The sequence below is a fragment of the Cnephaeus nilssonii genome (genome assembly GCF_951640355.1).
Source record: "Cnephaeus nilssonii genome assembly, chromosome: 3".
Lineage (NCBI taxonomy): Eukaryota > Metazoa > Chordata > Mammalia > Chiroptera > Vespertilionidae > Cnephaeus > Cnephaeus nilssonii.
This window is the reverse complement of record NC_137074.1, coordinates 42761464-42774897: the sequence shown is the minus strand read 5'-3', so window position 1 is coordinate 42774897 and position 13434 is coordinate 42761464. Positions and strand designations below refer to the sequence as shown.

The 13434-nt window shown below is 43.0% G+C and overlaps 1 protein-coding gene across 6 annotated transcripts in view; it reads right to left on the bottom strand.

The window, feature by feature from the left end:
* Nucleotides 1-380: 380 nt before the first annotated feature.
* Nucleotides 381-13434, bottom strand: part of VPS8 (VPS8 subunit of CORVET complex) — a 247460-nt gene continuing 234406 nt past the window's right edge. For all 6 annotated transcript variants that reach the window (XM_079764490.1, XM_079764492.1, XM_079764493.1 and 3 more), the window contains 2 exons: nucleotides 9134-9214; nucleotides 381-1621 (listed from right to left, as the gene is read on the bottom strand). In XM_079764490.1, coding sequence (XP_079620616.1) covers nucleotides 1472-1621; nucleotides 9134-9214 — 231 coding nt within the window. In that variant the 3' untranslated portion in view covers nucleotides 381-1471. The remainder of the gene's footprint in view (nucleotides 1622-9133; nucleotides 9215-13434) is intronic.

Here is a 13434-nt window from a genome sequence, read left to right as displayed (position 1 = left end):
GCTCTGGAACCAGTTTTGAGTTCAGACCCCTGCTCTGCTGTTTCTTGAGTGTGTCACGTTGGTTAACTTATCATGTCTGAGCCTCAGCTTTCTCGTCTGTAAAATGGGGTTGAGACTATCTCATGTAGCTGCAACCAGCATCCAGTTGGTGGTCACTTAATGCTCAGCCCCTTCCTCCAGGATGGCCCCGCACACCTCCCCCCGGAGGCGGCAGCAACAGGTGCAACCAGGTTTCGGGGTAGGGACACCTTGGAGGGATCACGGGCTTGGTTCCAGAGCACTGACAGAGTATTGCAATTGAGCAGGTCGTAATCTTTTAGTCGGGGAGGGTTTTGCCTTTAATTTGTAAAAAATACAAAACCTGTGAAGTGCAGTAAAATGAGGTATGCCTGTATAATAAAAGCTAAGCTGGTATCTCAGGGGCGTTTGCTAAGTGTTTGCATGCATTGTTTCATTTAGTCCTCAAAACAGCTCTATGAGAAAGCGAAGCTTAGAGAAGTGACTTATCCATCCAGGATCACAGTAGCATTTGGTCAAAGCAGGATCTACTGTCTGTTAAAGGCCAGCAAATTTGCATCTAGTTTATCCATCTACTTCCTGTGGGCTTGGTTAGGGTCAGCCAGTCCGAGAGCCTGATCCTCCCTGAGCTGACTGCTGAAGAGGGAGCACTGAGTCTGTGTGTGGTGACCTCCTGCCATTGGTTCAGTGGCTGCAGAGTCCCAGGGCCAAGAAAGGTACAAATGCTGCTCTGGCCGCCAGTCCCCATCCCCGGAGCACTTGGCTGCTCTGAATGAGTCGTGAAGGAGCCGCTTATTTGAATAAAGGTGGTGTGTCACAATCAAGGTCCTTGACTTTAATACATGGGAATTGTGGTACTAAGTGCCCTTTATGGCTTGACAGGCTGAGAGCTAGACAGCCAGCCAGTAGGCCTGCAGAGCTTAAACACAGAGCATTTATTGTTAGAAAGGGAAAATCTTACACTCCAATGGGTTTTAACATAAACACATCAGAAGGGAGATGCCTGGCCCGCAGGTCCTTGGCTCCCAGTGCAGGTCTCAGCCATGCTGCAGCCTGGCCCACACTGGCCCCTGCTCCCAACAGCAGCAGGAGCCGAAGTCCCTGCAGGTTCCCCGCCGGCTGGAGGAGACGAGGACCACAGACTCCCGAGTGCCTTCTGCGTGAGCTCCACCTATTCTCCAGGCTTCTGGGGAGACAGGAAAATGTCCCAACAGGTCAAGCACATGTTCTCAAAAGCTGGATGGAGGTATGTGACATTCCAGGCAAAACAGAATCAACCAGTCTGGTGAAGTGATGCTGCAGCAACATCATGGGCTGGTGGGCATGGCGAAAGCCTCCACCTCGGACCCACTGCTTAGGAGTGTGGGTGGCAGTGGGGGCAAAGCCAGTCGAGGGGGCCCCCCAGTTGCCTCAGGGTCACCTCTGGACTTCAGGGCCAGGCCCCAGAGAGACGTCAGTCCTCAGTCACAGGCGGGGGAATGAGCTGCAGCTGGAAGTTCTCGTTCTGGAAGATGCTGTGGGAAGCAGGGCCACTCTGGGAACCACTGAATGGCCTGTAGCTCTCGCTGCCGCGGCTCTGGGAGAGTTCTGTAAGGAGCGCCAGCTGCAAAGGAGCGGACACACATCAACCAAGGCTGGGGGGGCAGAGAATGTGGGGAGCAATGGATGTGGGTGGGGGATCCTGAGTACGGAGGGGTGGGGCTGCACTGCGGGAAGAATATACTGGTTTGGATCCCAGTTCTGCATCTACAAACAAGTAATGTGACTGTGCACTAGTTCACTTTATCTTTAGGACCTAAATTCCCTCCTTTACTAAGAGTGGACTGGGTGCATCCCGTAGACACATCAGACTGTGATGCTCTCTGATAATGGAAAGCTGACGGATTCTAACCATCAGTGCTGAGTCCTCCTCCAGCTGGTCCTGACCCCGAGCCGAGGTTCTCTCTGCTCATCTCCCTGCGCTCCGTCCTGGTCAGTTCTCAGGGGGAACGGCCCTGCACTACGATCACTGGCTCTGACTGCTCTCTTCGGTAGCCGGACAGCCTCAATGGATGCCCAGCTGCCACGTCCCACTCCCATGTGTGAAGTCGCCAGGGCAGACTCAGAGACTACCTGCTCCTCTAGGAGCCCTGCCTGCTCCCAGGCTCCCTGTGTCCACAGTGACACCAAGGAAAGCAGTGGCTCAGTTCTGGAAGACCTGCCAAGGACAGAGTGGCAGGAGGAAAGGTCAATGCCAGCCCATTGGGAAACCAGGCCCTGCCACTCAGAGGGGTCATCCCTTTTGCCTCAAAGAGGCCTCTGCAAGAGTAAGGAGCCTCCTGGCCTGGCCAGTCAGGGGACAGATGAATTCCACTCCCAAGGTCCTGCCCCTGGAGAGGGCAGCTGTGTGGAGTGAGCCACCACAGGGGACCCAAGCCGAAGTCTGCAGGGACTTCTGACAGCCCCAGGTAACGTGAGTGCCCTCTAGGTGCCAGGCACTGTGCGAGGTCCTTGATATGTGTATTAGTTCTAAAAAAATGTTTTTAAATTTAAGCACAGTTGGCATACAATATTAATTATATTAGTCTCAGGTGTATAGTGATTTGACATTTTTATACCTTACAAAGTGATCACTGATTATAGTGCAAACTTATTACAGTGTCATTGACTATATTCCCCTTCACCTTTATCACCCCTCCCCCACCTGCTCCCCTCTGGCAACCATCCCTTCTTTGTTTCTATGAGTCTGTTTTTTGTTTTGTTTCTTAGATTCCACATCTAAGTGAAATCATATGGTATTTGTCTTTCTCTGTCAAACTTATTTTACTTAGCATTAATACTCTAGAGAGTCCATTCATGCTGTCACAAATAGTAAGAGTTCATTTTTTTATTTCCCAGTATTCCATTGTGTATATTTTATTGTATATACCACTTCTTCATTATCCGTTCATGTACTGATAGACACCTAGGTTGCTTCCATATCCTGGTACAAGGATGCAAATACTTTTTGAATTAGTATTGTTTTCTTCAGGTAAATTACCCAGAAGTGGAATTGCTGGGTCTTATGGTACTTGTATTTTTAGTTTTTTCTATTTTTAGTACTTCTGTTTTACTGTTTTCCACAGTGGCTGCACCCGTTTGCAGCTCCACCAACGGTGCATAAGGATTTCCTTCCTCCACACCCTTACAACACAACAGTGACTGTTTGATGGAAGCCATTCTGATAGGTGTGAGGTGGTGTCTCATTGTTTTGTTTTGCATTTCCCTGATGATTCGTGATGTTGAGCATCTTTTCGTAAGTCTGTTGGCCATCTGTATGTCTTCTTTGGAGAAATGTCTTTTCATGTCCTATTTGAGAAGGACAGGTTCCAAGTCTTCTTTAAATGTCTGGTAGATTTCACCTGTGGAGCCGTATGGTCTGTGCTTTTGTTTGTCAGGAGTTTTTTTTTATTACTACTTCAAATTCATTGCTAGCAATGGTCTGTTCAGATTCTGTTTCTTCCTGGTTTACTCTGGAAGGTTGTATGTTTCTAGAAATTTATTCATTTCTTCTATATTGTCCAGTTTGTTGACATAGTATTCTTTAGTGACTTTGTATTTCATGGGGTCAGTTCTAACTTCTCTTTCATTTCTGATATGTTATATTCTCTTTTTTGCTAGATGAGTCTTGTTAGAGGCTTGCCAATTTTAGTCTTTCAAGAACCAGCTTTTAATTTCATTAATCTTTTCTATTGTTCTTCTGATTTCTATTTCATTTATTTCCACTCTGATCTTTATTATTTCCTTCCTTCTACTTACTTTGGGTTTTGTTTGTTCCCCTTTTTCTAGTTTCTTTAGGTGTAGTTTTAGATTGCTTATTTGGGATTTTTCCTTCATGTTGAGGTAGGTCTGCATAGCTACAAACTTTCCTCTTATAACTGCTTTTGCTGTAAGGTTATGTTTTCATTTGTCTCAAGGTAGTTTTTGATTTCCTCTTCGATCCATTGGTTGTGTAGAAGCATGTTGTTAAATCTCCATGCATTTGTGTGTGTGTGTGTTTTCCCTAAAGTTGATTTCTAATTTCATGCCATTGTGGCCAGAAAATATGCTTGATATAATTTCAATCTTCTTGAAATTATTGAGGCTTGTTTTGTGGCCTAGTATGGGATCTATCCTGGAAAATGTACACTTGAAAAAAAAGTGTAACCTATTGTATTTAGATAAAGTGCTCTATAAATGTCTATCAGGTCGAACTGGTCCAATGTGGCATTAAGGCTATTATTTCCTTATTAATTTTGTCTGGGTAGCAGTAGTTAACTTCTGCCTTTATGTCTATTAAAAACTGCTTTATATACGTGGGTATTCCTAAGTTGGGTACATAGATATTTACAATTGTTATACCCCCATCTTATACTAAACCCCTTTAAAATTATGTAATGTCCTCCTTTGTCTCGAAGTGTATTTGGTCTGATGTAAGTATTGCTACCCCAGCTTTCGTTTTGTTTCTATTTGCATGGAATATCTTTTTTCATCCCTTCACTTTCTGTGTGTCCTTCAATCTAAAGTGCCCAAAGAAAGGAATCTACAACCTAGAATACTACTATGTTTGCAGCATATACGAGTACATAGGTCATTTTTCCCCCCTTAAATCCATTCAGCTACTTCTGTCTTTCGTTTGGAGCATTTACTCCATTTACATTTACAGTGATTATTGGTAGGTATGTGCTCACTGCCAATTTGTTAATTGATTTTTAGTGGTTTTTGTTGTTCTTCTCTGTTCTTTTCTCATTTTTTGTGTATTTTTGGTTTATGGTTACCATGAGGTACATATGTATCTATATCTTTCGCAGTCTCTATTTTAAGCTGACAGGCATTTGAGTTCAATTGCATTCTAAAAGCAGTACATTATTTCTCCCTCCTCCACCTTTTGTTTTTGACATCATGTCTTATTTCTTTTTGTTTTGTGTATCCCGATTCTTTATTGTAGTTATTAATTTTTTTACTGTTGTCTTTTAACCTTCATATTAGCTTTTTAAAGTGGTTGATTCACTGTGATTATTGTATTTTTGCCTTTCCCAGTGAGATACTTTCCCCCTGTATTTTCTTATTTTTGGTTATGACCTTTTCTTTTCTGCATAAAGAAGACCCTTTAACATTTCTTGTAAGGCTAGTTTAGTGGTGGTGAACTCCTTTAGTTTTCACATGTCTGGAAAACTCACTCCTTCAATTCTAAATGATAACCCTGCTGGATGTAGTATTCTAGATTGTAGATTACTTTCTTGGAGCACTTTAAATATGTCCTACCACTCCTGTCTGGCCTCTAAAGTTGCTTCTGAGAAATTGGCTGATAGCCTTATGGGGTTTCACTTATTTGATGTTTCATTCTTGCTGCCTTTAAGATTGTCTTTATCCTTAACTTTTGCCATTTTAATCCAATATGCCTTGGTGTGGGTCTCTTTGGTTCATCTTGTTTGGAACCTTATGTTTGGATGTCTGTTTCCTTCCCCAGATTAGGAGAGCTTTCAGACATTATTCAAATATTCTTTCTACCCTTTTCTCTTTCTTCTCCTTCTGGAATCTCTATAATGCAAATGTTAGGTTGCTTGATGTTATCTCAGAGATCTCTTATACTATCTTCATTTTTAAAAAAAATACTTTTTCACTTTGCTGTTCTGATTGGGTAATTTCTATTATTCTGTCTTCCAGGTCACTAAACTGTTCTATATTAACTAATCTGCTGTTGATTCCTTCTGATGTAGTCTTCACTTCAGTTATTTTATACTTCATTTCTGATTTTTTAAAATTACATTTTCTATCTTTTTGTTGAAGTGCTCTCTGAATTCCTCTATTGTACTCTTAAGGTTGTTGAGCATTCTATGACAGATTCTTTAAATTCTTTATCAGGCAAATTACTTATTTCCATTGCTTTAGGGTTTTTCTCTGGAGTTTCTTCTTGTTCCTTCATTTGGACATACTCTTCTTTCTCCATTTTGATTGACTTTTGTGTTTGTTCCTATGAGTTGCAATGAGTAACTGTCCCTCCCAGTCCTGAGAGTGGTCTGGTGACTGTGTTGAACAGTTTTGGCAGGCTGGTTGTAATCAGGGTGGGCATGTGCCAGACCCTATGTGTCACCTGGTCTGAGGAGTGGGTTTGAGGTGGGGCAACTGGTATGTGCATACTTCCTTGCCTGTCTAATCTGGGTGGCGCTGCCTGATTTAGACAGGACTGTGAGGTGTGCTGACCGTGCCCTGTTGCTTTTACTGTCCGTGTTCACAGCAGGGCTGTGCACGCACACCCAACTCACTCCATATGCGGCAGCCCTGTGTGTGGTACCACAAAGTTTTGCTGGTCCCACATTTCCTTTGGTGGGGTGGCCCCACGTGTGCATGCAGCAGTGAACCATTGTCTGTGCACTTTCTCTGGACAGGGGAGCCCTAGAGGCAGGCACCGCCATGTTTTGTTAGCTCTGCGTTCTCTTCACGTGAGGAGCCCCTTGTGTGCACAGCCAGGTGGGTGCGTGAAGCAGCACGCGGCTGTACCTGCTTGATGAACCTCCAGGTAGAAGGGCCCTTTGTGTGTACGGTGTGACGCCCTCCTGCTCCTGCTGGAGCTCCAGGAGGGGTGGCTGGGAACTCGCCGGAGTGCCCCGCAGGTCGGCCACCGAACCTGGATGAGCTCCTATCCAGGTTCACGGGAACCAAACATGGGCCTCACTGGTTCCTCCGGTCCTGGGTGGTTCCTCAGCTCCTGGAGAGCTTCCTGACCTGTTCTATGAGGTCCCCCCCCTTTTTTTTTGCTTATTGTACAGAAGCTATTCAGTTGGTTCCCATGTTCTCCCAGGAGGAACTGCTCTAAATATAGGTGTACATTCAGTGTGTTCCTGGGAGGGGGTGAGCTCAGCATCCACTGTGCTGCTATCTTGGACCTGCCTCACGTGCCTGCTGTTTCTAATCCTCTAAAACAGCCCTCTGGGTGTAAAACCCCAGAGCCCTGAGGAGTTAAATAACTTGCCCTGAGTTACCCAGCAGTGAGTGGTAGTGTGGGATTCAAACTCGGGTCCGTGTGGCAGCTGAACTGCCCGTGGTCTGCTTTCCCTGGAGATAATGTCTGTCAGCTGTGTCCTACTCACATATCCGGCCAGAAACTCTCTTCTAGCTGTTTCCGGACCTCTGGTAAAGGGTTCTCCGCACTCAGGCAATCACTTTTACTGGTAACTCACTGCCAGTGGTTGTGGTAATTGGGGAGATATCTGAAGGCTCCTAAGTTTAAAGTGCCAATTTATCTAAAATAATCCAGCTCCTGGCTCAGGACACGCATATGGTCCAATTCACAATTCATAACACTGGCTCTGACTGCAAGTTGCTTTAGACGGCTAATGAAAGCAGGGGGTACGCTTGCTTGAGCAGTCCTGCCAGGAACTTCACTGCCACCACAAAGGTTACAGAGCGACGTTCCTTGTTCTGCTCAAGCTCCACTTTGTGACTTCCTGTCTTCTGTAAGCCCCTCAGCTGCCCATCAATCTGTGAAGTTCTCCACAAGAACTTTACACACAGTGCTGAGAACAGAGCAGGCAACAGATGCTACATAAACTCCAAGTTCTTTCACAGTCAGACACTGTGGAGTAGAAAGTTAACTACTTCTGTTTCCCAGGAAAGAGATATTTGTGTTCTACTGTTGTAATTTAATGATCTGGAAATCGATGAGCCCAGTTTGAAGCAGCAGAACTTCTTAGAAGGCCAGAAACCCAACTCCTGGGGCAGAGCTTGGATGAGGCTGGGAGGGGATAGAGGTAATACCAGTTAAATAACGCTGCTGGACTACCTTCAGGGGACCCCTGAAATCTCCTGGAACAAAAACCTCTGCCCACACCACCTCTCAAAAATGGAACATCATTTTTCCTCTGGGCATCCATGCAACCTAGCAGGTGTTTGCCTAAGAATGGGGTGTGGGAGAAGGGAGACCAACAGAGCACATGAGCAGTCTGTACAAGCTCAGGACAAATCGGCCCAGCTGGAATCAGGTGTGACTTCGGGACTGGAGGAGGTGATAGAGTTTGGACTCCACCTTCAGGTGATGGAGATCCAGGAAAGTGTGTTAAGCAAGAGGGGGTAACATGACATTTGGGTTTGGAAAGATTACCCAGGCAGCAGCATGAAGGGCCAGAAGGTCTGCAGTGGCTTCTGTGAGTGACAGTTGGGAGGGAAAGGGGATAAATACACAGGAGATGTAGAGAAGACGTCTACAGGATCTCCCTAGTGAGTGGTTGGAATGGGAGAGATAAGCCCAGGGTACTGCCCTGCTCTCGGGCCTGGATGAGAGAAGGCACCAGCCAGAGAGGAGCACCAGGCAAGGAAGAACAGGTCAGGGAAGTTAATGAGTTCATTACTGAAGTGCTTCTGCAACACCCAGATGGATGTGATGGCACAGCTGCTAGCGGAACTCCAAGTCTGTACCCTTCTTCTGTGGTTATAAGGTTCCAGGAGTTTTAGCCCATGGCCTTTTGTAATAAAGACCATTTCCCCACTCTGTAGTGCAGTTAGGTGTGTGATCATGTGTCTAAGTCCTGACAATGTGTGTGTGTGTGGGGGGGGGGGTAAGTGGTTTATATAACTTATAGGAATTGTGGTTAAACAAAGGACTTTTGTTCTTCCTCCTTTTCCTCCATCTTGCTGGCCAGGATGCAGATGTAATTGGTGGAGCTGGAGCAACCATAATAAGCCTTATGTTAAGGATGGTGGAGCCACAAGATAGAAGAAATCTGGAGAGAGGTTTATGGAAGGTGCCCGGGGTGCCTGCACTTACACTTCTATCTTGGTTAAGCCACTATAACTTAGCAAATGCAACCAATGCAGATGTCCACCAGAGTCTGAGGCTTTGGGTAGATTTGACAGTCATCAATATAAAGAAAGGCCTCCCAGATGAAGGATTAGGAAACACAGATGCCCTTCCGTGTCCTCACAGCCCATGGTAAGTGAGGTACAGATATCTTTCCATTTCCTTTGCATCCTTTGCCAAATTCTCATGGCTCCACGTGGCCATAATAGGGTACTTTTCAGACTAAGGAGGAGGCTGGAGCGAGGACTAGAGGACTCTGCATTTCCAAAATAGTAATTATAAATAAGGAAATAAAAATTTGAACAACCACACAAACATTACCCTGGAACTTCCTCGGTAGAGACGACAAAGCCGATCAAATGCTTGGATTTGCTGTGGATCCAGAACAGGTTCTGAGGTTGCCTGGAAATAAAAGATAAGGTTGGTAACATCCGTGGGCAGCCTCTGAACTTGACCAACAATTAAATAGGACGTGGTGCTTCCTTCATTCCTTTGAAGAAAACACATGCTATTAGTGAGAGATAATTTAGTGAACATTAGTTAGAAATGGACAGGTCCCACTAAAGTCCCTTGGTGCCAGCGCCCAGGCTGACCTCTCTATAGAACCCTTCCCCAGTGTGGTCTCTAATTTCCTGTACTGATCAGCTTCCTTTAGGGCTTCTTGATTCCTCTTTGCCTTTACTATGCAGATAAATGTAGCTCCCTCCAGCCTTGCCTTCCCATGTTCAACATTACTAGTAAGTATAGTCAGCAAAGATGGCCCTTCTTTGTGGTGGTAGTGGGGGATGCATTATACAGGAAAAATCATGTCATTTCCCTGTCTCATTATAAAGCTGGTAGCCACCTATGGGGTTGCAAGGTTGGTCTACTACTTTTTGGAAGAGGTGAACTCTAACATTTCTATAGCAATATTGTGATTCTACTACTGGTGGTTCTGATCCAACTCATACCTAGAGGGAAGAAATGGGATCTTGTGGGAGGCAGCCATAAGCTTTGTTGAGTCAGAAGTAAATTAGAATACTAGTTCTGACACTAACTTACTGTATGACCTTAGGCAAACCATTTCTATAAGCCTCAGCTCCCTTACTTATAAATGAGAGAGGATAATGCTTTCTTTATGAGGTCACCGAAAAATAAATTACATGAGATTACATATTTAAAGCGCCTATAACTTACCTGGCACCCCACAAGGGCTCAGTATATGCTTTTATTTCTACATTTAGAGATACCTTTAGTTAAATGTTGATTTCAGAAGTGTTTTTATGTTTATGTATAAGGCTAGTAAAAAGATGTTTTTCTTTACTATGAACGCTTTTGGCATGAGTAAAATGTATGTATGTATGTATGTGTATGTATACACACACACACACACACACACACATACACACGGCCAGCAACCGGAACAGTGGAACGACCAGAATGACCGGTGGCTATGAAGCACACTGCAGCAGCCAACTAGCCTGATCCAGGCTCAATCGGCCCCACCCCCGGCTAGCCCAGCCCCTGACACCCCAATCAGGGGCGGGCCGACTGACCAACCACCCACCACCCCTCCAGCCCTATGGGCCCCCATTGGGGTAGGCCGGCCAGATTGCAACCGTGCACGAATTCATGCACTGGGCCTCTAGATACTAAATAAAGAACTAACGCATCTGAGGGGAAGGGTTTCAGTGAGAAAGGGTCTTGGTGTTGACATGAACAACGCTCTATGAGAAAGTACTATCATGTCCATATTATTCCCCCAAGAAGGATTGACCTTTAAAAAAAGATGTACATATAAGAAGTTATGAACCAGATAATAAAAAGCTAAAGGAGTTCATCACCACTAAACTAATATTATAAGAAATGTTAAAGGAATTTCTTTAAGAAGAAAAGATAAAAAATATGAGGAAATATAAGAAAAAAAATTGTCACTGACAAAGGCAAACAGTAAAAGTAGTGAATCAACCAACTATAAAGCTACTACAAAGGTTAAAAAGCAAAAGTAAGAAGATAATGTGTAATTACAACAATAAATTAAGAGTTACACACAAAATAAGTATAAGAGAACGACAAAAACATAAATGTGGAGTAAAAATTGTAGTGATTTTAAAATGTGTTCAAACTTAAGTGACCATTAACTTAAAACATACTGTATAAATATGTGGTACATATGAAGCACATGGTAATCACAAACCAAAAATCACCAAGAGGTAAACAAGAAATAAAAAGAAAAGAACCCAACATAACAATATAGAGTCAACATACACATACAAGAGAAGAGAACAGAGAATAAGGAACAGAAAAGCACTACAAAAACAATTAGAAAACACCTAATTGGCAATAACTATCAATAATTACTTTAAATGTAAATGAATTAAATGCTTATATCAAAAGACACAGGGTAGCTGAATGGATAAAAAAACAAGACCCTTGCCCTAGGCCAGTGGTCGGCAAACTCATTAGTCAACAGAGCCAAATATCAACAGTACAACGATTGAAATTTCTTTTGAGAGCCAAATTTTTTAAACTTAAACTTCTTCTAACACCACTTCTTCAAAATAGACTCGCCCAGGCTGTGGTATTTTGTGGAAGAGCCGCACTCAAGGGGCCAAAGAGCCGCATGTGGCTCGCGAGCCGCAGTTTGCCGACCACGGCCCTAGGCAGTTTGGCTCAGTGGATAGAGCGTTGGCCTGCAAACTGAAGGGTCCTGGGTTGGATTCTGGTCAAGGGCACATGCCCAGGTTGTGGGCTCGATCCCCAATAGGGGGTGTGCAGTAGGCAGCTGATCAATGATTCTCTCTCATCATTGATGTTTCTCTCTCTCCCTCGCCTTCCCTCTCTGAAATATATATATATATCCCATACATATGCTGCCTACAAGAGACCCCCTTCAGATTGAAAGACACACAGACTGAAAGTAAAGGGACGAAAAAAGTATTTCATGCAAATGGAAATTTTAAAAAGCTGGGTAGCTATACTTACACAATGTAGACTATAAAACAAAAGTTTTCACAAAGAAGGGCATTTCATAATGATAAAGGGATCAATCTAACAAGAGGATATAACTCTTGTAAACATCTATGCACACAATGTAGGAGCACCTAGATATATATCAATGGACATAAAGAGAGAGAGATCAACAATAATATAATAGTAGGGTACTTTAACACTCTGTAAAGATCAATGCGTAGATCATTCAGACTGAAAATCAAAAAGGAAACAGTGTATGCCCACCCAGTGTGCTCAATGGTTGAGTGCTGACCCATGCAACAGGAGGTCACTGGTTCAATTCCTGCTCAGAGCACATGCCTGGGTTGTGGGCTTGGTCCCCAGTAGGGGGCTTGCAGGAGGCAGCTCATCGGTATTTCTATCTCTCTCTCTCTCTCAAATCAATAATAAAAACATATTAAAAAAGGAAACAGTGGCTTTAAGTGACACATTAGACCAGATAAACTTATTGATAATTTTAGAACATTTCACCCCAAAGCAGCAGAAAATACATTCTTTTCAAGTACACATGGAATATTTTCCAGGATATCAAATATTAGACCACAAAACAAGTATCGGTAAGTTTGAGAAGCAACTTTTCTGAACATAATGGTATGAACTAGACACCAATTACAAGAAGAGAACTGAAAAACACACAAACATGTGGAGGTTAAATAACATGCTACTAAACAATGAATGGGTTATCAATGAGATCAAGGAAGAAATCAAAAGATACATTAAGACAAAAGAAAATGAAAACACAATTACCCCAAATTTATGGGACATGGCCAAAGCAGTTTTAAGAGGGAAAGTCATAGCAATAGCAATTTCTTGTTCTACCTTGAAGAACAAGAAAAATTTCAAATAACTATCTAATATTACACCTAAAGGAACTAGAAAGAGAACAAACCCCAAAGTGAGTAGAAGAAAGGAAAGAATAAAAATCAGAGTGGAAATAAACAAAACAGAATCTAAAAAAAAATAATAATAGAAAAGATCAATGAAACCAAGAGTCGATTCACTGAACAAACAAAATTGATAAATCTTTAGCTAGAATCATCAGAAAGAAAAGAGAACCCAAATAAAATAAATGAGAGAGGAGACCAATACCACAGAAATACAAAGGATTATAAGAAAATACTATGAACAATTATATGCCAACAAATTGGACAACCTGGAGGAAATGGACAAATTCCTAGAAACATACAACCTTCTAAGACTAAACCAGGAAGAAACAGACAACTGCTAACAAAATTGTATTGGTTATCAAAAAACTCCCAACCAACCAAAGTCCTGGACCAGATGGCTTCACAAGCAAAATTTACCAAACTTTCAAGAATTAACACCTATCTATATCAAACTATTGAAAAAAACTGAAGAGGAGGCCAGCATTACTCTATTACCAAAACCAGATCAAGACATTACAAAGAAAGAAAATTATAGGCCAATGTCCCTGATGAAAATGGATGCAAAAATCCTCAACATAATATAAGCAAACTGAATTCAGCAATATATTAAAAAGATTATTCAACCTGATCAAGTGGGATTTATTCCTGGGACACAGGCCCGTTCAATATCTGCAAAACAACGTGATACACCACATAAACAAAACGAAGGATAAAAATCATATCACCATATCAATATATGCAAAA